Source organism: Arachis ipaensis, chromosome B3 (genome assembly GCF_059453495.1).
Source record: "Arachis ipaensis isolate K30076 ecotype BB chromosome B3, ASM5945349v1, whole genome shotgun sequence".
In the NCBI taxonomy this organism is placed as follows: Eukaryota; Viridiplantae; Streptophyta; class Magnoliopsida; order Fabales; family Fabaceae; genus Arachis; species Arachis ipaensis.
In genome coordinates, this window is record NC_142438.1 from 43,802,092 (window position 1) to 43,825,623 (window position 23,532).

Consider the following 23,532-nt stretch of genomic DNA (forward strand, 5'->3'; position numbering starts at 1 on the left):
ACTGGTCACAATAGAAGAAACCACTTCTAGAAGAAGTCGAACGCTACCTAACTCGGCACGAAGAAGGGAGGGATCTCCGAGAAATCTCTTGGTGTCCAGATGAGGAGGTTCCCCCCAGTGCTCCTCTAGAACACCCACAAAGGCCTGCTTAACCTCATTTAAACTCTCCCAAGAATACTTAGGAGCTACTATATATTTTTGCCAACACAAAGGAAAGGTCGGCTCATCATTCTCATCCAGAAAGAAAGGACGGGCATTCTCGACAGCTCGAACCTTAAAGTAATAGTTCTTAAAATCTCTAAAGGACTCATCAAACATCGAAAAAACTTTTTTCCTCTGGGTAGCTCGAAAGGAAATTCAAGAAGCTTTCTTCTTGGCCACTCCAGGCTTAGTCAGCACAAAAAGATAAAGAAAAAGGGGAGTAGTAGGTGTCGGACACCTGGTTCCTGACACAACAACTAGAAAATCTTAATAAAGGCCCAAGAGTTTGGATGAAGCTGGGAAAGGGCCACATTACAAGTCCATAAGAGGTCGGTCTCAAAAGCAAAAAAAGGGATGGTGATATTCAGTTGACTAAAAAAATAGTCATAAGCATAGAAAAAGGGCTGTTCTCCCTGAGTTAAGGAAGGGAAACTAACCCTCTCCTCAGGATCAGGAGACACCAGTTCATAATTCTTTTCATCACTCCTATTGCTACAGATCCTATGGAATCTCCTAAGCCTTACACAGTACTCGGGATCAGCTACGGTCACTCACATCAGAACTATTGAATCCAGCCAATCGGCCATACCAGCAGGAACTTTGGAAGACATCTCGACAATATTTTTTTATGAAGACATAGACCAACTATCCCTATAGTAAGAAATAGAAAAAACAGGTTACTACCGAAACAACTCGGACAAAAAAATAGAAAGTAAGGAAACTAGCGCACAAGGAATATCGCAACAAAAGAGCACCCCAGGTTTCACAAAATACACCAACAAAGACCAGGGGCACCCTCTGAAGGCAATGAAGATACATGCACACAGGAAAATCAACAAAATAATCAAGATCCTAATGGAAACCTTAGCTCCTTCGCCAAAAAGGGCGTAACCAAAGCTTCATCACCTAAATAACTACGAGTTCCCAGAACAAAGAAACAGAAACAAAAAAGAAAAAAGCAACAAACTTTGATACAAAAAGAAGGCATGCAAGGATGAAAAGCGATAGAGAGCAATGACAAACAAAGCATACAAAACACGAAAGAAACATAAAATATCAGAGGACAAGGGAAGAGTACCAACCTGTGTGACGGAGAAGGAGTGAGCAGGATAGAGCCAATGGAAGCCCCAAAAAGCCAAAGAAAGGAACGATCTTTCCAACGAAGGAAAGGAAACTTCTCTTTCGCTGAGGAAAGAAATGCACAACCCAAGGGTCAATTTTAGCATAAAAACGAGCGTAGGGGCAAGGTCAAAATGAAATAGAAGGGAGAAGGAAACTGAAAACTAAAGGTAAAAAACCTCTCCTTTGATTTTCAAACGAAGTTACAAGAGGGAAAAGAAACGGAAAAGAGCAAAATAAAAAGTCCAATCAATGAGCATTAAAAGCCCGTGCGTATTCCCAAGAGAAACGAACGCAGAAAAAGAGGCAAAAACAAAAAAATGCTTCGTATTTAAACTTAGCATAAAATCGTAAACAGAAGTACAACCTGGACCAAGATGCTCGAACACGACTCCCCTAAGGGATCAAGGTTGGAAAGCATGACCTCAAGGGAAGATCGAAGCTCGAGCAGGGGCACTGTTCATACCATAGATCGAGCTATGTGAGCCGGGCTGGATGAAGACAAAAACGACCGACCTCTTATAAAGGTTGGTCGACACCGATCTCTGTCCAAAGAGCTCGGCCAAGTTACTATAAGGGCCCAAGTAGGCCCAAAACAGAAGATCACAGCCTACCGAAAGACAGCTGGCCTAAAGATAAATGGATCCACCCACAAAAGATAAGATAAGATAACAAACTTATCTCAAGGGAGGTCATCTCTGTTGGGTATATGGTATGAGAAGATGACAAAATCTTATATTTGTGTAGTGGTTTCAAGGCACGATTAGATCGCTTTCTTTAGAGAGATATTTGTCCCCACACTTAATTGCTATAGGGTTGATGACAATACTCTCCCAGGATACAATGAAACCTAAGAATTTCTTAATTAGCAATAGTAAGAAATTCTCAACTCTCTTGAACAAAGAAAATTTCTTAATAGTTGATTAAAATGTACACTTAGTACTTGTATTTCTGAAATAGTGGACAAGAACTTATTTATACATATTGCACCTAGCAATTATGATTAGTTACGTATATAAATGGTTGTGTCTTTTCTATTGCCAATAGATACAATGTTTTGAACATACACAATTCTTAAAGAGTTGTGTCCCTTTAGCCAATAGACACAATGTTTTAAACATACACAATCCTTAAAAGGTTGTGTCCCTTCAACCAAATAGTACTAAACGGTTAGTAACCGTTTATTAATATTAATAATATTAATAATAATATCAATAATATTAATAATATTAATTAATTAAATTTGTAAATACCCTTCAATCCCCCACTATTTACAAAATTTAAATGTCATACAAGTATATGCATAAAGAATGTGTCACTAAGATTAAACATTCTTTTAGTGTAAATTTTAAAGTTCTAACGAAGTAATAGGTGTCTAATCGATTAAACTTATACTCCATATGCTAGTACCAAAAATCACACACATTACTTATACCCTCCAAGTTCAAGAGTTTACAATTTTAAGCACTTATATGGCCTTGTGCTCATCCTGGTTTCATGAATATTTACGAGAATAAAACCTCTAAAATTCTCGATTAGAGTGGCACCACTCTTATATTCATATAGGTGGAATCTTTTGATAGATAATATTATCATTCCATTAAGAGTTTAAACTCACCCTCCTAATTTATTGTAAATAGCACTAAATCCTATACCTTAGTGCTCCGATTGCTAAATAACTTGTTATTACCCATTAAACCTTGAAACTAGTGGTCTACTAGAATAAGGTTGGGTTCCCATCATTTAGCAATAATAGATTTTAATCCCATTTTAGCAGTAGTCTCTTTGATTTTATCCCTTGACAAACCTTTAGTCAAAGGGTCTGCTAAATTTTCTTGAGATCTTACATAAGTGATGGTAATTACACCATCATCTATTAGTTGCCTCACAAACTCATGTCTCAAACTTATATGTCTAGACTTTCCATTATAAACCTTATTATATGCTCGAGACATGGTTGATTCACTATCACAGAAGATTGAAATGGTTGTCGTCTGCCGTGGCCACAGCTTTATATCATATAACAAATTTCTTAACCATTCCGCTTCTTTACCTACGGCTGATAAAGCTACAAACTCAGCCTCTATAGTAGAATGTGTAATACATGTTTATTTCTTTGAGGCCCAACTTATTGCTCCACCACCTATGGTGAAAATCCATCCTGAAGTGGATTTGTTGTCACTAAGATTTGTAATCCAACTTGCGTCGGAATAACCTTCTAAAACTGCGAGATAATCACTATAATATAATCCCAAGTTTATGGTTTTCTTGAGATAACCAAGAACTCTTGTTATGGCTTTCCAATGTTGATTGCTAGGCTTTCCTATAAACCTTGATAATTTGCACACAGCAAATGCTATATCAGGTCTAGTACAATGCATTGCATACGTTAAACTTCCTATAGAACTAGCATATTCTAATTGTGCTATAGGTCTTCCCATGTTTCCTTCTAATTTAAGATTAAGATCATAGGGCGTATTGGATTCTTTAATTATGAGATGATCAAACTTTTCCAATACTTTTTTTTATATAATGAGCTTGACTTAAAGTAAAGCCAACTTCATTCTTATGCACCTTTATGCCTAATATTTTATCAACTTCATTCAAATCCTTCATCTTGAATTTAGAAGTTAGATACTCCTTTGTTATACGAATTCCTTCTAAATTTATTCTCATGATTAACATATCATCAACATATAAGCAAATGATTACTCCATAATCTCTAGTAAATTTTGAATAAATACATTTATCCGAACTATTATGTGAGAAGCCATTTGATAACACCACTGAATCAAACTTCTCATGCCATTGTTTAGGTGCTTGTTTTAGCCCATACAAATATTTAATTAATTTGAAAACTTTCTTTTCATTTCCGGGTAGCACATAGCTTTTCGATTGCTCTATATATATTTCTTGTGAAACATTAGTATCATTTTGGTGATATTCTAAATTAGAAGTTGAATAATTGATAAATTTATTTTCAATAAATTCTACCTCTCTTAATTCAACAACTATATTAGACACTAAGTCTAATATTTATATGCTTTAGAATTTTGAGCATATTCTATAAAAGTGCCTTTTATGCCTCTTGGCCCCAATTTGGTTCTCTTTTGATAAGGAACTCGATAAAAGGCTAAACACCCCCACACTTTAAGATAATTTAAATTAGGTTTTCTTCCTTTCCAAATTTCATAAGGAGAAACCTTTCTATGTCTTGATGGTATCCTATTATGGATATGACATGATGTCAATAATGCTTCACCCCACAAATTGTAAGGAAATTTTACATTTAGTAACATTAAATTAACCATATCCACTAAGGTACGGTTTTTTCCTTTACGCCAAACCATTTTTGTTGCGGAGTATATGGAGTGGAAGATTCATGCACAATACCATGTAATTCACAAAAGTGATCAAATTCATTAGAAAAATATTCTTCACCTTGTAATGATTCAAGGATCACCACTTGTAGATCATAAAGTCTACTTACAAGGATTTGTAATTCATGAATTTGATCCATAATATCATTCATAATAAATTCAAAATATTTCATCATAATAAACTTATATGTTTCTTGTCGTTTAGTATTGTACTTTTCTTCCAAAGATTTTCAAATCTCCAATGGTGATTGAATTAACATGTGACCTCGACATGCAATAATATCTCCATCACGTTTCTTCTTCAATTGAACAATCTTTTCTTCCTCTTCCAGTGTGGAATTTCCAGCAGCATTGGCAATTGATATAGCCTTTGGGTCAATCACATATGCAAGATTGAGAATCGAAAGAAGAAACATCATCTTGTCCTTTCAACGGTTGAAGTTTGTTCTATCAAAGCGATCTAACTTGACAAACTCTTGATTTATGACCTTGAGCGTGGTGTTTTGATCTTGTGCCATCTTCAAGTAATATCTCTCTAAAATTGTTGGGTATATGGTATGAGAAGATGACAAAATTTTATATTTGTGTAGTGGTTTCAAGGCACGATTAGATCGCTTTCTTTAGAGAGATATTTGTCCCCACACTTAGTTGCTATAGGGTTGATGACAATACTCTCCCAGGATACAATGAAACCTAAGAATTTCTTAATTAGCAATAGTAAGAAATTCTCAACTCTCTTGAACAAAGAAAATTTCTTAATAGTTGATTAAAATGTACACTTAGTACTTGTATTTCTGAAATAGTGGACAAGAACTTATTTATACATATTGCACCTAGCAATTATGATTAGTTATGTATATAAATGGTTGTGTCTTTTCTATTGCCAATAGATACAATATTTTGAACATACACAATTCTTAAAGAGTTGTGTCCCTTTAGCCAATAGACACAATGTTTTAAACATACACAATCCTTAAAAGGTTGTATCCCTTCAACCAAATGGTACTAAACAGTTAGTAACCGTTTATTAATATTAATAATATTAATAATAATATCAATAATATTAATAATATTAATTAATCAAATTTGTAAATACCCTTCAATCTCATACTACTATAAATAACTCATACTCTAATTCTACACGAAAAACCTGCTCAAAGTCCATGCTAACTTAAGCATCGGAGTCTCTTGCAGATACCACCTCCCTGCGGTGATCGAGGATCAGCAACATCTCAAGGATCAGCAAGTCGGACGTAACAGCTCCGACCACAACAGCAGATCTCCTCCGAGATCGACCTTCAGTTTCAGGTAACCCTCGGAACACTGGCCGAAATGGAGAGATTAGACAGGGAAAAGTTTTCCTCCAATCACATGGGGCAGTAGAAAAATTATCTAACCTAGATAATTTTCTGTCATTTTACGAAAATTTTTTTCAAAAAGCTTCATAAAACTCGAAACAGCAAGAGCTTTTCAAAACAAGAAAACGACAATTTTTGTTAAAGGTCCCATCCAAAAAAGGACCAAACAAAATAAAAATTGTTGTTAAAGGCCCTATAAAAAGGGCCAAAAGTCAAGGAACTACCAACAAAATACACAGACAAATATAAAGAGTTCATAAAAAGACCCACAAGCCGGGCCTTAAATAGCTTAAATCACTGGGGACCAAGAAGAGGATTAGGGTCATCGGCAGGAGAAGAGGTCAGTGCGGCTGCAGCAGTTGGAGGGGTCGGGGGATCTTTTCGGCATCAGGAGCGGGAATCACCTCGGGAACGGAGGAAGAAGATGGCATATCAACCTCGTGAAGAGGAGATTCAACTATACGCTACCCCGTCGTCTTCAACTCGGAATCTGTAGCAGGGCGAGGAGGAGATACTATGGCATTATCAATAAAGACCTTGTCAGGGTGCAGAGGCGACAGATCTAAGTCAGGGGCCAAAACCCGAACTTGCTCCTTCAGCACCTCGAACATCACTTCAGTCCCCTCAGCCACAGACTCCTCCAGCTCCTGGTATCCCTCCCTGAGCTTGTCCAGTTCCTCCTTCAATTCTATTTTATCCGAAAAAAGGCGAACATAATTTTGTTCATCCTTCTCCTTTAGACCCTCAGCCATTGCACATTGGCCCATCAACTTTTTTTCCTCTCTCGGACCTGGGCAAGTTCTTCCTTCAGCTGAGCATTCTCCTCCTGTAATTTCCTCTCCTCCTCTTGATATAAAGCAATTCTCCTTTGAAGGTGCTCCACAGAAGACTGGTAGCACTCAAAGGGGGTTTTTCCAATATATCAAGAAGGGAGGTACAGATAGTCCTAATTCCTCCTCAGACTAAAATTTGAAGATGATTACGGATAGTAACATCATCCATAGCAATTTGGCTATGAGAAAGGATGTGCTTCCTAGAAAATTTTACTCCGTCAAAGCCGGTGTCCCCGACATTGGAGGCACCGGCTTTCGAGATCTTACGCTTCTTTTTCTCAGGCTCCGAGGAAGAAAGGACTAGGGTAACAGGGGCAGGAGGATGAAGAGGAGGAGTAGGAATTGTATTTACCAAGATTGGCTGAGAAGAAGTTCTCAAACCCGAGCTTTGGCGTCGAGGAGAAGTGGCAGAAGTCCTAGCCTCCTGCGCAGCAGCTTGGGCGCGAGCATTTCTTTTGGCTTCCTGCACTTTTTGGTAAGCTGCTCTCGAACTGCTATTCATTTTTTCTGAAAAATGGGGTAAAAAGGATTACCACACAAGTCGGAAGTACCAACTATCTATTCATGAAGACAAAAGTAAAAGCTAGAAGTAAAAGCTAGAAGTAAAAGCTACCTAGCTTGGTCCGAACAAAACTCGGAGATCCGAGAAAAAAATTTTTGGTGTCAAAATTGGGAGCTCGTCCCCAAGCCTCTCGAAAGAACCCCACCACAGCCTCCTCAACCTCATCCAAATCCACCAAATTGTACTTCTCTACAGGGGCAGCCTCTGCCCAGTACAACTGAAAGTGGGGTTCATGGCTTTCATTAAGAAAAAAGGGATGAAGACCCTCGACAGCAAAAACTTTGAAGAAGAAATTTTTAAAATCATGAAACGACTCGTCAAAAATAAAAAATACCTTCCGACCTTGAATAGCTCAAAAGGAGACCCACTGTTGTTTGTTTTGAGCACTAAAAGGTCTTGTCAAATGGAAAAGATAGAAAAAGACCTTTAAAGAAACTGTAAAATCATGCCCTTGGCTAACAAGCTAGTAAATTTTGAGGAAACCCCAAGAGTTAGGGTGAAGTTAGGTGGGAGCTACCCTACAATGGGACAGCACCTCCATTTCAAAATCGGAGAAGGGGAAGGTAACACCCAAACGCGTAAAAAGGCAGTCATACACAAAAATAAAAATGGTGATTAGAATCATTAACCCTCCCGCAGCAAACTCGGTCCTCGGGATCTAAGGCCACTAATCTGTATTTGGGTTCATCGGCATTAAAACTACAAACCCTATGGTATTTTCTGTGTTCGGTTAAAAAGACATCATCCACTACAGGATGCTCGGAAAGGACAGATGAATCTACCTATCTCAACAAGGCCTCAGAGACTCGGGAAGACATTTCTCAGAAAAGAAAAAATATATAGGGAGATATACCTACAGTACGCAAAGAAAAAAAAACCGTCAAAACCAGTTCAAAGCAAAATAGTCCTTCCCAAATAAAGCAAAAAACAACCAACAATCACCACAGATTGATTTTCAAAGACACAAAATCTCAAGGTCTCCTACTATAAACAATGACGATACCCCCGAAACCTACCTAAAACTCCCCTCTCAAGCATACAGTATGTCTAAAATAAAAAATACAGAAAAAAGGAAGAAAGGAGGCGAACCCGCAAGAACTAACCTTTCTGGAAAAAAGAGTAGCCCCAACAAATGGCAGGATGAGCGTCTTGAAGCACCAGCAATGGAAGTAAAAAAGGTTTCTTGAATAAAGAAAGAAAGCGCGAAAAAAAAAGAGAAAGACATTTTCGAAGAAGACAAAAAAGAAGAAAAGGGAACAAAAGAAAGGTATTTATAAGATACTAGGGGCATAACTGTAAAAGTGACGCAATCATTAAAAGAACGCGCCGTTACCAATGTAACTGCCCCCACGTGTAAATGCAAAAACCAAACGGACGCGACGTTTGATTAGAAGCGACGGTTAAGAAATTCAAAATCACGTCGGTTTCCTGACTTAAAAGGAAATACCGACCTAAGCATCCCCGAGTTTAATTAATACTCGAATCCAACTCATAACTAAGAGATCGGATTCGAGTACGGACACTGTTCATACCTTGGCCCAATGCAATGGCCAGGCCCAAATTAAGTTAAAAAGGTCCAATCCAAAAGGTTGGTCCACACTAATCCACCCGAGCTCTCTAAAGAGGTCAGATTCGACATGAACTGGCAAGTGATACTTATTCAAATAAGTAACCGCCTCCTTAAATTTCTCACCCACTACTAGAAGAGAGATCCCAACCACCCTAAGATAAAGGGACGGTTATCCACCATCAGAAGTGGAACTACTTCAACGGTGGTTATTGGTCCATCACCTATAAATACACTAAAGCACTAAGATAAAACTAAGTTCCAATACTCTAAAACTTGCTTACCCCCTTTGCTAACTTAGGCATCGGAGTGTCTTTACAGATACCATCCCCCCATTCTTTCCTACACACAACTCGGACGGCCGCCCCCAGACGTAAATCAAGTCGGAGACTACACTCCTCTAGCGCTTGGGTCTCATAAACAAGCCCAACCTCAATCCGGTTCTAAGTAAGCCCCGGAACAATTAGTAATATTGTTATTGTTATTATTGTTATTATTATAACTAGTATTATTACCATTGGTAACCGTAACCTTATTATTATTATTATTATTATTATTATTATTATTATTATTATTATTATTATTATTATTATTATTATTATTATTAGTGTTTTCGGTTTTAGGGGAACAAGTATTGGATTAGTTATGATTATTATGTTGTTCCATGTTTATAATAATGTCTGTGATAAAAATAATAGTTTTTTATCACATAGTACACCGACGAGGACCACGCATGTCCCGCGAATCCATCTCATTCAAGTAGCGGGTTGACTTCACTCTTCCTTTGGTCGTGTGCCTCAATGTCCAATTGGGGATCACCTTAGCTCCTTCATATCTATCCCATGTAGATGGGTCATCCATCGTAACAAACTCGTCTCTGTACACTTTACAAATTTCAGACATCTTGTACACATTATGCACATATACTTGCCAATCAAGATGCTGGTTAGCGCAACATGCAAGAACGTGGGGACATGAGAGTCGCTCGACCTGGAAATGATGACAGTCGTAGTGTCGTTGCGCAAGGCTGACAATGTAAATAGAACCATCTTACATTTTGCGAACCTCAAACATCTCGTTGCGCCTATCAAATCGATTGACGACAATATTTTCTGCACGTCGAAAGCTTTCTTCAACACTTTTGGTAGCAAAATCTAAATATGTGAATTTGTTGCGGACACGGTCATGAGCTTCGGCGCTCTTCCGGGTAAACAATTCGTTTAGCCGATAGAAAGTAGACTTAATAATGGCAGTCACAGGAAGGTTGCGTGCACCCTTCATGATAGAATTTATGCACTCTACCAAGTTTGTCGTCATATGTCCCCAACGATGACCCCCGTCGAACGCCAACATCCATCTTTGAACACCGATCTCATCGCACGATTGAGTATATGCCTCACCCCGCTCTTTAAGCCGTTGGTAGTTTTTGTTGTACTCCTATTCCGTCCTAGAATATCCTGTTGGACAAACCATTTAATCATAAGCAAATGCCACAAAATTACTATGAATATGACCATAAAAGCGAAATCAAATAACTGTGTTAACCTTGAGTTTATGCAAATACGGAGCCTTGAACCTCCTTAAAAAGTTAGACCCGATGTGCCTGATGCAGAACATGTGCCACGCTATTGGTGGTGATCATGCACCGTTACTGTGAGCTATTACTGCGTCAATGGAGTTATGGCGGTCAGAAATAATGCCAACGCTATCAATGGTAACAACATATCTCCGCAAGTTGGTTAGGAAAAACTCTCATGCGTCTGCCGTCTCACCCTCGACTATCGCAAATACAATAGGCACAATGTTTTGGTTCCCATCTTGTGCAACGGCAACTAGAAGTGCACCTTTATATTTTTCATACAGGTGTGTGCCATCAACCTGCACCAGTGGCTTGCAGTGTCTGAATGCTACTATACACGGATAGAAGCTCCAAAAAATGCGATGGAGAACTCTTACACCTTGAACCTCCTCACTCTCTTGGTAAACGGGAAACGTCTTTATTTGAACACGAGACCTTGACATCTTCGCAGTCATTACTTTCAACCATACTAGCAGAGTCTGGTAAGAAACTTCCCAATCACCAAAAACTTTTGTGACGGATTTCTACTTTTTCAACCAAGCCTCGTAGTAACTAACAGTGTAGTTGAATCTGGATTGAACTTTTGCCATAATAGACTTCACCTTTATTGACGGGTCTGCTTCGACCAACAGCCTAATGGCATCTGCAATTGTGTCTGAGTCCAACTTGGCATAATGTTGTGAAATCGTGCCCATGGTGCACGTGTGTTTGCCATTGTATCTTCTAATCTCCCAACAAGCTTTCTTTCGAATCAAGTTAGCTCGGATAAGCCAATCGCACCCGGCACCATAACCCTTGCATTTCGTATAGAATGTCTGCGGCTACATAGTGTAATCAACTCATCTAGAGATAGTGCAGCTTTTGATTGCAGATATCACCGACTCTCTAGAGCTAAATTCCATTCCAACACTAAACTCACAATCTTCCGCTGCAACGTTGCTTTCACCTACGACATGTGCACCACCATCAGTCAGACAAGGCAAATAAAATACACACTAGTGGTAACTTGAATTAATAATCATAACATACTCATATTCGCATACTCAGAAAATTTCGGGGCATACGTGGCTTCGAGATCCAGAGTCCGCATAAAAGACGGAACACCAAAGGGGTGCTGCCTTACAATCACATCCACTTCATTTTGCACCCCCGAATTGCCTACCAAGTCTCTGTCATCGTTTTCGTCATCGACTTCATAGTTGGCTTCGAACTCCTCTTCACTGTCGTTGTTATCTTCTTCCCAATCTATATCCCCGCACTCATCAACATTGGCCTCTTCGCCAACCGCATCCAGCCCCGAATGCTATTCGAACTCAACATACAGCTCTATCATCAGCACGCGAAAATCGGATTTGTTGATAAATATAGAACATCTGCTGCATACTGGCATCGTCCGTTGATGGGCATTATTTGAAACTGTATCAGCCCACCAAATACTTGTACATGATTCTTGTATAAAATGTTGCTCACCCTTTTCGAAATGTGATTTTGTATGTTATAACAAAGACCATTTTACAACTCTACAAAACGCATGGTGCATGGAATAGCAAATGACAACGGAGATTCACAAACAAAAGTCACTCCTTCGTGTGTGTTTGGTATAATCTCACCGTTATAATACACTCGCAAATTTGCAATACATTCCATAACTTCAATCGACTTTTTTGACACAATTAACTACAAAAAAAATTCAGAACTATGACATATATGCAAGAAAGAAGAATAAGAGGAGTAGAAGTGGAGTGAAGCATTTTGAATGAATCCTGCTTTGTATTTATAGGCATGACTCTTGATTAAAATATTTCTTTTAAACAAAACACAACCTACGTTTTAGGCTTCCAAATAAATAATTCTGACAACCTAAAAACGTAACCTGCATTTTGTGTATTAAAAAAAAAAGACTAACACAAAGTTAAAAACGCAAGCTGTGTTTTGTTATTTCAAAAAAATAAAATATTGGTCCTTATTAAACGCAGGATGCGTTTGGCCTCAAACAAAATAAAAAATATATTAAAAATTTTCCAAAATCTAAAATGCAACTTGCATTTGTTTAATTTGATGAACAAAAAAAAAAAGAAAAGAGTAAAAGGCAAGTTGCGTTTTGGACTGATATCATAATAGTAAAATTTTTTTGTATATATCCATTTCATTGCATTACACCAACATCTTTTCCATAACGAAAAAATAACCTATAAATAAATGCTTGAGATAGATTATTAGAATTAATTAATTTAGTTGGGGAAATTTAAACTTCTTTGACGTCACTTAGAATTTATGATTTGATGACTTTAATTATATTTAAAACTTATATAAACTTTTTAGTATTTTGTATTTTGTATTTTATTTTGATAAGTCATAGGTTATAATTTGTAAGTACCTGTCGATATGATTCCAGACAATAAATAAAATACATGCAGATAACCAGGCAAGTAATTAATGTTTGGGATAAAATATGAGTATTAAAATATCTATTTTATCTTTCATCCTATCTCATTAATCATTATCATTTCTATCAAAGAAAAATAACGTCAAGAAAAATTTAAAATAAAAAGAGAATATTGACATAATATAAAGATAAAAAACTATGAAAAAAATATTATGACATAATATAAAATTAAAAGGTTAATTGTGTTATTTTAATATTTTTTCTCTGATAAAAATAAAATTTAATTAATATATGTCTTAAAAATTTATATTAAATCATTATTAGTATAAGTTTTTAAAATTGTTTAATTTATTAAATATACCACAAATGCATCGAAACTTAAATTTATTATATTTTTAAAAAAAATTGATTTGTTCTTTTCTTTTAGTCAGAAAATTTGTAGATAAAAAATAATTCTTTTTCTTTTTTTTTTGGCAGAATTTTTATTCTTCTTTTTTTTTTTTTTTGATAAATCATTTCAAAATGTTACGAGAAGAAAAAGACATATTTTATAATTTTGATTGGATCACCCAGTCAAAGGAATGCGTAAGGCCCAATAAGCATGTAGCCATAATATGAGGCCCACTTGGCCCGTTCCTATGATAGAAAGTACCTAGTCACCTTGCTAGTGGCGTCTATGGCCTCCGAACCATATATTATAGAGTTACCTTCCTCCTCTTTTCGGAGGTTTCGTTGTTTGAACCCTAATACCGTACCATTCTCACTTCCATTCCTCCGCCTTCCAACTAACCTTCCCTTCCCTTCGCTTCCCTTCAATTTCTTCTCTATATTGTAATCACTGACACACCGCAAATCTGCACCGACATGCACACTGATTAATTATTCTAGATTTAAAAGAGGATAAATATTAAAATCATAAATCAAAAGCTTACATTGTCACCCAGGTTCGCTCTCTCTTGCTTTCTTTCTTCTTCGATTGTTCAGGTGATTATTCTTTCTTTCCTAATAATTTTCTTAATAAGCAAGAATTATGATATTTCTCTTATTTATTTTATTTGTTCACTTACTTATGGTAAAATTATGGATGTTCTTTTCTTGTTTTGTTTTTCTTTTGCTTTGAGTTGTACTGGATAATTGGTAGATTCTAAATGGATTTTTGGTCTATGATGGTATTTAAAGTAGCCTTTTTTTTTGGGGGGGCTGTAGAGATACATACAAGACATGGCTGCAGCAGAGGCAGCTCAAGCTGCCGCTGGTCCACGGTATGCACCCGATGATCCCACCCTCCCTACGCCATGGAAGGGGCTAATTGATGGAAGCACTGGTCTTTTGTACTACTGGAACCCTGAAACTAATGTCACCCAGTATGAGAAACCTCCCCCTTTGCCTTCGGGCCCTGCTCCGGCTGCTTCTACACCCAACATGGCGCCCATACCTGTGGCTCATGCGATGCAATCTGGTGGGATGATGGGGCAGCATGGGCAGCAAATGCTTCAGTCCTCTCAACAGCAAGGGAGTAACCTTGCTCAGCAACATGGGCCAATGATGCCACAACAGCAGAGTTCGCATGTGGCATCTCAGCAGAAGCCATCTCCGGTTGCACAAGGGGTGCAACAGCAGAATTTGCAGTTGGCACAGTCCATGCCACAACCAGGGTTTAATCAGGCTGGACAGCATTCAATGCCGCATCAGGGACAGCATTCAATGCAGCCTCAGGGACAGTATCCCATGCAACCCCAAGGGCAACAAATGGTCCAGCCTAAAGGGCAGCAGATGACACAACAACCACATCAGATGCATTATCAGATGCAGCCCCAAGGTATCAATGCCCAACAATTTGGTCAAGGAGCATCTCAGGCTCAGGGCTCACATTCTGTGCAACCACAAGCACATCAATTCGCCCCCCAGAACATGCATTATATGCCATATCAGCCAAACATGCCTCAACCTGTGCAGCAAAGTTCCCAGCATAACATGCATGGTCATTCTTATGAAAACCAACAAGACTTCAAATCAGCATTCCCAAAGATAGAGGAACCAGAGTTTAAAAATGAAAACCAGGTTGGAGTTTCGCCATCTAACTATCAACAAACCAATCAGAACATTCCTGCTGGAGTTAGATCCGGACCATCTGGGCAAGTGCCAGATGGAGGTGCAAATGCTGGTCACTCAAAACAGTTTGGTGGCGCACCAGGAAGCATACAACAGTCTCCTTCTGCAGTGCCATTACAACAGGGTAGTTCTTATCCAGTTTACCAACATGGTCCTAGCTTTCAAAACCAGATGGGGCCTGGTATGATGCATGGTCATCCACCCAATGTCCATCCTGGAAGCCAAAAGATGGGACATGCAGATAGTTTTCATGGTAGAGCTGGGAATGAATATTACTATAACTCTAGCAAAGAGATGCCAGCTATGGGTCCTCAGCAGCCAAATATTGCACCAATACCCATTTCAACAAAGCAGCAGGTATTTTCTTTTTAGTGTGAATTTTAAATCAGAAATGTCTTTTTCTCAATATGATTGGACCAATCACTGGTGGATTCATGTTATCTAAGTTTTACACACTAAGACATTGAATATTTATAACAATGGAATATGCGTGACATAGGAATCCAATTCTCAAGAATAGAACCAAGCTCGTCCCTGAAAATTGAAAATCCCAAACCCCAAACGACTTTTCAGCTGTTTCACATCCTGTTCTCCCTTGTTTGAGATTGTGTTGTTCTAACTGTTGCAGTTGCATGGGACATCATCAAGGTGCTGCCTTGCATCTATCTGTATTGATCACATATTGATCCAAGACTCCAAGCACCCTAAGGCTTTAGCTGTGTTTTGTGGTGTTTTTGTTCTGTCCTTTAGTCATATATTATTTTATGTTGGTGATTTAGTTAATATATATAGTTTTGTCAGTCATGGCCCTAGAATCTGTGTCATGATTGCTCTTTTCTGTTTATATGCTCCCCTTTAAATCATCAACAATCTCTTGATAATCTTGCATGTCTGAGCAAAAGTATGCTTTTGTTTTAATATATCTGATTAAATGCTTTTGTTTCATGAAAATGCTTCGTCATTCATATCATTTGTATGTAATCAATTATTCAATTTTAAGTTGCTCCTTCATTGTCTTTCTTTCCCTGTAATTCTTGTCAATGTCTGATTAAATGTTGTTGCCCTTGATATATTTGTTCCACATATTTGCAGGATATGAGAATGAGCAGCGGCCCTTTTCAAAATGTAATGCCTAGTGGAAATGGAAGTGGTATCCCAGGTCATCCAATGCACATGTTTCCACCAGTAGGAGGGCATCCACCTCTCTCAAGTAACCCCTTGAAAGGACCTCCGTATATGGGATCTTCAGATGTTACTGATATGACACCTGCTGAAATTTATTGTCAGCAACATGAAGTTACAGCAACGGTCTGTATTTTCTTTAGGCTGCCTGTTATGTATGGTATTTGTTTTAATATCCTGATCAATAGCTTATGGAGTTGTTGAAATGACCTAGATTTTAAAAGTCCATGTCATGATTGATAATTTTGATCTTGTGAACACAATCCCATTGTTGTTCATATATATTACATCATATATAGGGTATGGCCTGGCCATTTGGACCGGAAATTTTTTTTTTTCACATACAAGTGGTGTTGGCTACAGTTTATATAAATGGTTTTATTACATTGTTAAATTGCTACCCATGTTTTAAGTTTGATGGACTGTTTCTTACATCATATATATTGGATCTTAATGGACAGGGTGACAACATTCCACCTCCTTTTATGACATTTGATGCTACTGGATTTCCTCCAGAGATTTTGAGAGAGGTAAGTGTATTATTCATGTTCTATTATATTGCATGCTTTGGTACTTCTTAATAAAGGGATGGTTTTACATAAATTTTACTTTTGAACTCATTCTTGCTTGTCGCAGGTGCGATATCTGCTCCAGAGCAGGAGCATATGTCGTACGCTGCACTGCTAATCTGCTATTGGCACACTTATACTTGCAACTACTATTCTGATTTTTGGAGCCTGCAAAATGGATGGTTGGAGCCTTTCATGGGCATCTTCTAAAAGGGTGGTTGGCCCTTCATTCAAATTTCACCTTATGTGATATGGGATTTGTTGCATATTGGCTCCGTCACTCATGTCTTTATTGCTCCTTTTTAATTGCCTCAAGTTGCTTCAGTAAGCAACCATAACCTATGGGTCCTTTTGTTTCATTGTTTGCTAAATTATGTACATTTTTAAAATGCAACAACATATTCTAAAAACCAAAAGACATCTGTTTTGCACTGCTCTTGGAGATGATTTTCCTGCATTTGTTTCATTTCAGATATATTCTGCTGGCTTCTCAAACCCAACACCAATTCAGGCTCAAACTTGGCCAGTAGCACTGCAAGGTAGGGACATAGTGGCAATTGCAAAAACAGGCTCTGGCAAAACATTGGGCTACTTAATGCCTGCATTCATCCTTCTTAGGCAGAGAAGGAATAATCCTTTGAATGGCCCCACTGTCTTGGTTTTAGCTCCAACACGTGAACTTGCTACACAGATCCAAGATGAGGCCGTCAAATTTGGAAGATCTTCACGTTTCTCTTGCACGGTATGTCTTGGGTTTTCTATTTTATCAAAACTACAGTTTTTCCCCCTATTAATGTGCTGTAATCTGTTGATACATTCTGATTTTGCCTCCATTATAGTGTTTGTATGGTGGAGCACCCAAAGCCCAACAGCTAAAAGAGTTAGATCGGGGAGCAGACATTGTTGTTGCCACACCTGGCCGACTCAATGACATCCTTGAAATGAAGAAAATTGACTTTGGGCAAGTTTCACTGCTTGTGCTTGATGAGGCTGACCGTATGCTTGACATGGGTTTTGAACCTCAAATCCGGAAAATTGTTAATGAGATTCCACCACGTAGGCAAACTCTCATGTATACGGCAACATGGCCAAAAGAAGTAAGAAAAATTGCCAGTGACCTGCTCGTTAATCCTGTTCAGGTTAACATTGGAAGTGTTGATGAGCTTGCCGCAAATAAAGCTATCACACAGGTAATAAATTAGCATTGTACTTCAATTAATGACATCGCTTATATGTTTTTGTTGCTCTTTTGATGTTGTCTCTCATGTACACCATTCAAAATATTGCATATCTTATATATTGTAATTGGCAGTATGTTGAATTTGTCCCTCAAATGGAGAAGCAGAGGCGATTAGAGCAGATCCTCAGATCCCAAGAACGGGGCTCTAAGGTTATTATTTTTTGTTCCACAAAGAGGTTATGTGATCAACTTGCCCGTAGTATTGGTCGCAATTATGGGGCTGCTGCAATTCATGGTGACAAGTCTCAAAGTGAGAGGGATTGGGTTTTAAATCAGTTCCGGAGTGGGAAGTCACCAGTTTTAGTTGCCACTGATGTTGCTGCTCGTGGGCTTGACATCAAGGATATAAGGTTAGCCTCTTTGTATCCGTGTTACTTTTCTTCAAGTTGACATATAGAGTTGTAAACTTTATTCACATATTATGTGATGTGCTAGTAAAAAGGTGATCTTGTCAGTTAGTACGTTGTGGCTTTCAAGAATTTATCTGAATTTTAATAGGTTGTATAGATCTTTATTGAATATTCGTGAATATTCCACGTGACAGGGTGGTTATAAACTATGATTTCCCTACTGGAGTTGAGGATTATGTACACCGAATTGGAAGAACTGGACGGGCAGGTGCTACTGGAGTATCGTACACCTTTTTCTCGGAGCAGGACTGGAAACATGCATCTGATTTAATCAAAGTCTTGGAGGGTGCAAACCAGCATGTGCCTCCAGAGCTAAGACAGATGACCTTGCGCGGACCACCAAACTTTGGAAAAGAGCGGGGTGGGATGAGTCGTTTCGACTCTGGTGGTGGTGGGCGTTGGGACAACGGTGGTCGTGGTGGCATGAGGGATGGGGGCTTTGGTGGTCGTGGTGGCATGAGAGATGGTGGCTTTAGTGGTCGAGGCGGCATGAGGGATGGTAGCTTTGGTGGCCGAGGTGGCATGAGGGAGAGTGGATTCAGCAATGATGGTGGCATGAGAGATGGTGGCTTTGGTGCTCATGGTGCTAGCGGTCAAGGTGGGAGAGTTGATATGTTTGGTGGTAGGGGAAATAGAGGTCGAGGATTTGGTGGCCCTCGTGGTGGTCATGCTGGGTGGGGTAGAGGGGATCGTGGTCCAAATGACCGATTCAACATGGATGGAAGAGGAAGAGGGCGAGGACGTGGGCGATTAGACAACAGAAGAGATGTTGGATACAGGAATAGAGGCAGAAGCCGTAGCCGTAGCCCAGAGAGAGTACGAACATGGGACTATAGTAGCAGAAGTCGTAGTAGGAGTTGCAGCAGTAGGAGCTGGAGCCGGAGCCGGAGCCGAAGCAGAAGCCGCAGTTGGTCGCGTGGTCGCAGTCGGAGTCGCAGCTATAGCCCTAGCCCTCGTCGGAGTCGAAGCCGCAGTCGTAGCGGTCGCAGTTACAGCCGCAGCCGAAGTCCCCGTAGAAGTCCCAGCTATGATAGGCGTGATAGGACAGATCAACACCATTCTGATCAAAAGGATTATAGAGAACCAGAGGTCCAAGCTCCCAATCCGGGAGTGTCTCCAAGCTCCCAAGGGCAGCAGAATTCGATTTTGGGAACTGATCAAGTGGATCAGGCGCCACTGGTTGCTGGGAGTGGTGTCCCAGAAGATCCCAATGCTCTGGCATAGCCTTTCATTTTAAGCTGTTGTTATGATCTGATTATTTTTAGAGGGCTCTCGAAACTTGTAATCTTATTGATTGGCGGCTATGTTTAACCTCCCACTTTTTTTTGTTTATGATTGGATTTGCATGGTGATTACCACCTGATGGCAAGCTGAGGTTGAATCATGTGATGGTAGTTTTGTAACTAGTAATTTTAAATGCAGTTTCATGCAATGCTGCATTGTTGAGTCACAAATATTCGGTTTGGGGAAATTGATATCCATAATTTATTTTGGTGTAGTCAAAATTATTGTAACTAAAATTAATTCGTTGGTATTATAGTTCTCTTTGGTCTTTATTTTTTCCGTTCAATTTGGAAAATAATCTTCACTAGTTTGGATAATATAGTGGTTAGTTTACTAGTCTGATTAAGCAAGTATCGGGGTTCAAATTCAGTCTTATGTATGCAGTAATTTATTAGCTAACAGCAAATTTTTAATAGAGCTTTGATTTGCAATATATTAATCTTTGGCCTGTTGAGTTGGAGTACTTTGGAAAAAAAAATGGTTCTCCAGCGAAGATATTCAATTGAGTAATAAAACTATTTTTGTGCCTTTTTGATTAGCTATCTGCTCATCAACAGATTATTGTCAACTAATGCTAGTCTTAAGAAAAAGAAATTTGTGATTAATCTTCTCCATCTATTCTCCAACTAGTTTAAGTGTCCTTGCGTTTATGAATTTTTTTGGTTGACTTTTTTTTCTAAAAACTTAGAATATTGTAGATGTTCCACAAATATCACGTATTATAGTACTTATTTGAAGATGGTAATTATTTTTAAGTCTTTAGTCTTAAAGTCTTAACTATGTAGTAAAAGATGGTACTTAGGTGAAGAACAGATTTGAAAAGCCGTAAGTACAGGATTCAGAGCACTTATTAATATTTTCCTTCTAAATAACTCGACACTAAAGATGACTAAGGAGGTGAAAAAATTGACTAGAATTGCAAACTACAGATCTCGTTTAAATCTTCTACTCAAGATCACCTGATCAATCTATGGTAGCTTGATAATTCCTATTTTACCCAGCTAAAGGGGACGTCGTGGTTTGGTTTTCATTCTGCAGATCCAACCCATATTTATCAATGGAATGGAAATTTGCAATTTAGACCATTATGACCGAAAACATAGGATTGACAGTGAGCTTCATGTATTCATTGCATTCCACCATTACATACTTGAACACCAAAACATTCTGTGAAAGGAAAAACATACTATAAAGGGTTTCCTTTTGTTTGAGTGTAGTACATCAGATATGACTTGGAACAAAAATGAAATTAAGGAGACAAGTTCATCAAATACAAAGGAGTGAGCGCGCAAGCCAGAGGCCTTAATCCAGTATTGTTGATTATCAATCAGTTCATGTTTATTCCTCCTAATACTTGGATTCAAAATTACTAGTTATCTTTACCTACTTCTTAGACATAATAGAGGCCAGGCCTAGCCTCCATCCATACAACATAGCCAAGCTGTGCCTTTGTGGAATCATAGAGGCCAGTCCTGTTCGCAAACTGTGAGTAGACCTAACAATCTCTTGCTTGTGGCTGCTTATCTCTGATGAACTGCATTTATTTTAGCAATCTAGTTACCGAAAATCCAATAGGAATTATGGAAGTACATGAATCAGAAATGAAGACAGCAGCAAAATCAAATGATTACTTGAAAGTAAATGTTTAAAACATGACCATCAAAATACAATTTATCCATGCCACAGGCAGATACTACAGTTTAAAACATGGAAGGGTGAAACAAAAAAAAGAAAAGAACACATACACTGGATGAGATGGTGCTTCATTTGCGAATGTTGACATGCCTTGTCTTTGCTTGTGCTTAGGGTTAGCTGTGCAGAGCACGTAGACCCGTCCCCGGCGTTTAACAGTCCGGCAAAACTCACACATCTTCTTAACAGATGATCTCACCTTCATGATTTCTGAGGAAGAAACCCAACAAAAAACCATCATACATAATCCCTCCTCCAGCAACAACCAACAAGAGAATAAACATTAAACAAAAATAACAAACAATCACTTGAAACTCACAAATTTGCTTCACACTACAATAGACCTTGCAAGGTTATAGAAACATAGCACTCAACAAAGCCAGCAAAGAACGCGTAGCAATTGAATTACGTAGCAACTCAGGTAGGAATAAATCTTAGCTATGTTGTTCAACACACAAAATCAATAGCTAAAATGATAAATTATCTTTGTAAACATTCAATTTTTATATAAAGAGGAAAACAGAGTGGCAGCAAGCAGAAACCATGTGCAATTCAAACGAAAACCCCAAATTGCAGCAAACAGAATGCAACATTGGAAATCAAAATAGATGTATCGAGACATAAATAGATTCAGCTAGTACTAACCACTAATCTTCAAAAGGCGCCCAAAAAAACTGAGAAAATGGATAATAAATGAAAAAGAAATGAAAGATACATACCTGAATTCGACAGAGAGATGAATAGTGTGCTGTAGAGGTTCACTGAAACCAAACTAGCGGCGTCGCCGTTTCAGGTAACAAGTAACCAGCGCTAGCAGAAGCAGATTGTGAACTGGGCCATTATTGGACCATATTGGGCCATTTTGGTTTTATTAGAACCGGGCCTTTATCTGCCACAACTGACCCACGCAAAAGCATCAGAGTACTAAAATCCTTGCTGGGCTAATTGACAAAAAATGTCCCACACTATGATTTTTTTTTCAAATATAATGTATGATATCAATATGAATTTTTTATATAAAAAGATAAATAATTATGAACGCTTATTATTGTAATATTGTTGTCTTTTTTTCCCTCATTAATCAGCAACCAAGACAAAAGAACCATTACGAAATGGGAGACAATAAATATAATAAGTAGGAATGTAGGATAATTATTTTTCACAGAAACCTCATTAGTCATGAGTCATGACTCACTCGCTGGAAGAAGCAACTTCACCTACCAGTTGCAAAAGTATGCTTTGCTTTTACGGTCTGTTTTTAGTTTTGAAAATTTTGGAATTAGAATACGAAATATGCAAATAGGTGTGACGAATCACGAAACTATTGGTACAATAAAGTTGATGGTGGGGTTTTGCATTTCCTTCTGTGGACCATGTTTGGGAGCAAAATAAATTCAGCATGCTTAATGCTTGCCTATGATTTTGGAACACCTCAATTACCCTATGCATTTAAGGTGGTCCTGCTTCTAGGCTAATGCCATGCATAAGCATGGTGACCTTTTTCATTTTTATAAATATGATGTATTTTATATTAATGACTAATTTGGTAGTTGAATTTTAAAATATATGTAATATAGTTGATATTTTTTTAATATGAAAATAATTATTTAATCAATTTTTTATTGATACCTAATTATTCTAATAAATTTTGATTTGATAATGATGAATTTAATGAAAATAATTATAATTTAACTGTTGGATTGATAACTCTATTAACATTATTATGATATTATTTTTGTGTGTGTGAAAGTGAAAAAAGAACTTGTGTCTAAGTAGCTAGCTCTCTCCATTAGAATATTTGTGATGTGATAAAAAGACCCAAATTCATCCAATAAGACAAGGAACCAAAAGATGATTTTGAATTTACATTTTTTTCTCACCATTTTATTTTTTCTGTATGCGATTTTACCCACCTTACTTTTACTATCTGGGCAATTAGAAATTTTATAATTTACATATCTAGTGACAAAAGGAATCCAGGTAAAAAAAAGTAACTGAAACTGCCCACGGGAAATTAGAAGCGTGTTGGTCATCCCATCTTTTTTTTATTGTTATTTA

The 23,532-nt window shown here is 38.0% G+C and overlaps 3 protein-coding genes across 4 annotated transcripts; 1 reads left to right on the forward strand and 2 right to left on the reverse strand.

Annotated features, from left to right (window-relative positions):
- Nucleotides 1-9,725: 9,725 nt before the first annotated feature.
- Nucleotides 9,726-10,337, reverse strand: LOC148570456 (uncharacterized). The gene is made up of 2 exons (XM_088507047.1): nt 10,093-10,337; nt 9,726-10,047 (listed from the first exon to the last, which is right to left on the reverse strand). The coding sequence occupies exons 1-2, from the start codon at nt 10,335-10,337 to the stop codon at nt 9,726-9,728; spliced, it is 567 nt and encodes a 188-aa protein (XP_088363173.1).
- Nucleotides 10,338-13,653: 3,316 nt separating this feature from the next.
- LOC107630390 (DEAD box RNA helicase family protein) lies at nt 13,654-20,003 on the forward strand. Of its 2 annotated transcripts, none has more exons than XM_021118807.2 (8): nt 13,654-13,969; nt 14,192-15,454; nt 16,190-16,405; nt 16,741-16,809; nt 17,321-17,590; nt 17,688-18,038; nt 18,161-18,438; nt 18,633-20,003. In XM_021118807.2, exons 2-8 carry the CDS (start codon nt 14,207-14,209, stop codon nt 19,720-19,722), a joined length of 3,522 nt encoding a protein of 1,173 aa, XP_020974466.2. In that variant the 5' UTR covers nt 13,654-13,969; nt 14,192-14,206; the 3' UTR covers nt 19,723-20,003. The 2 variants fall into 2 exon arrangements, with proteins under 2 accessions (XP_020974466.2, XP_088364227.1); XM_088508101.1 differs by having other exon boundaries at nt 13,654-13,929.
- Nucleotides 20,004-20,947: 944 nt separating this feature from the next.
- Nucleotides 20,948-22,306, reverse strand: LOC107630391 (Ribosomal protein L36). Its single transcript, XM_016333495.3, has 3 exons — nt 22,194-22,306; nt 21,528-21,684; nt 20,948-21,316 (listed from the first exon to the last, which is right to left on the reverse strand). Exons 2-3 carry the CDS (start codon nt 21,677-21,679, stop codon nt 21,166-21,168), a joined length of 303 nt encoding a protein of 100 aa, XP_016188981.1. The 5' UTR covers nt 21,680-21,684; nt 22,194-22,306; the 3' UTR covers nt 20,948-21,165.
- Nucleotides 22,307-23,532: the final 1,226 nt, after the last annotated feature.

What these genes read in the sequence shown, in the direction of transcription:
- LOC148570456 (XM_088507047.1), bottom strand. Translation starts at nt 10,337, where the DNA reads ATGACGACAAACTTGGTAGAGTGCATAAATTCTATCATGAAGGGTGCA. An exon ending in TTTGATAGGCGCAACGAGAT is followed by an intron (nt 10,048 to 10,092) that starts GTTTGAGGTTCG and finishes TTACATTGTCAG; the next exon opens with CCTTGCGCAACGACACTACG.
- LOC107630390 (XM_021118807.2), top strand. Translation starts at nt 14,207, where the DNA reads ATGGCTGCAGCAGAGGCAGCTCAAGCTGCCGCTGGTCCACGGTATGCA. An exon ending in CAAATAAAGCTATCACACAG is followed by an intron (nt 18,039 to 18,160) that starts GTAATAAATTAG and finishes TGTAATTGGCAG; the next exon opens with TATGTTGAATTTGTCCCTCA. An exon ending in CTTGACATCAAGGATATAAG is followed by an intron (nt 18,439 to 18,632) that starts GTTAGCCTCTTT and finishes TCCACGTGACAG; the next exon opens with GGTGGTTATAAACTATGATT.
- LOC107630391 (XM_016333495.3), bottom strand. Translation starts at nt 21,679, where the DNA reads ATGAAGGTGAGATCATCTGTTAAGAAGATGTGTGAGTTTTGCCGGACT. An exon ending in GAAGCACCATCTCATCCAGT is followed by an intron (nt 21,317 to 21,527) that starts GTATGTGTTCTT and finishes AAATAAATGCAG; the next exon opens with TTCATCAGAGATAAGCAGCC.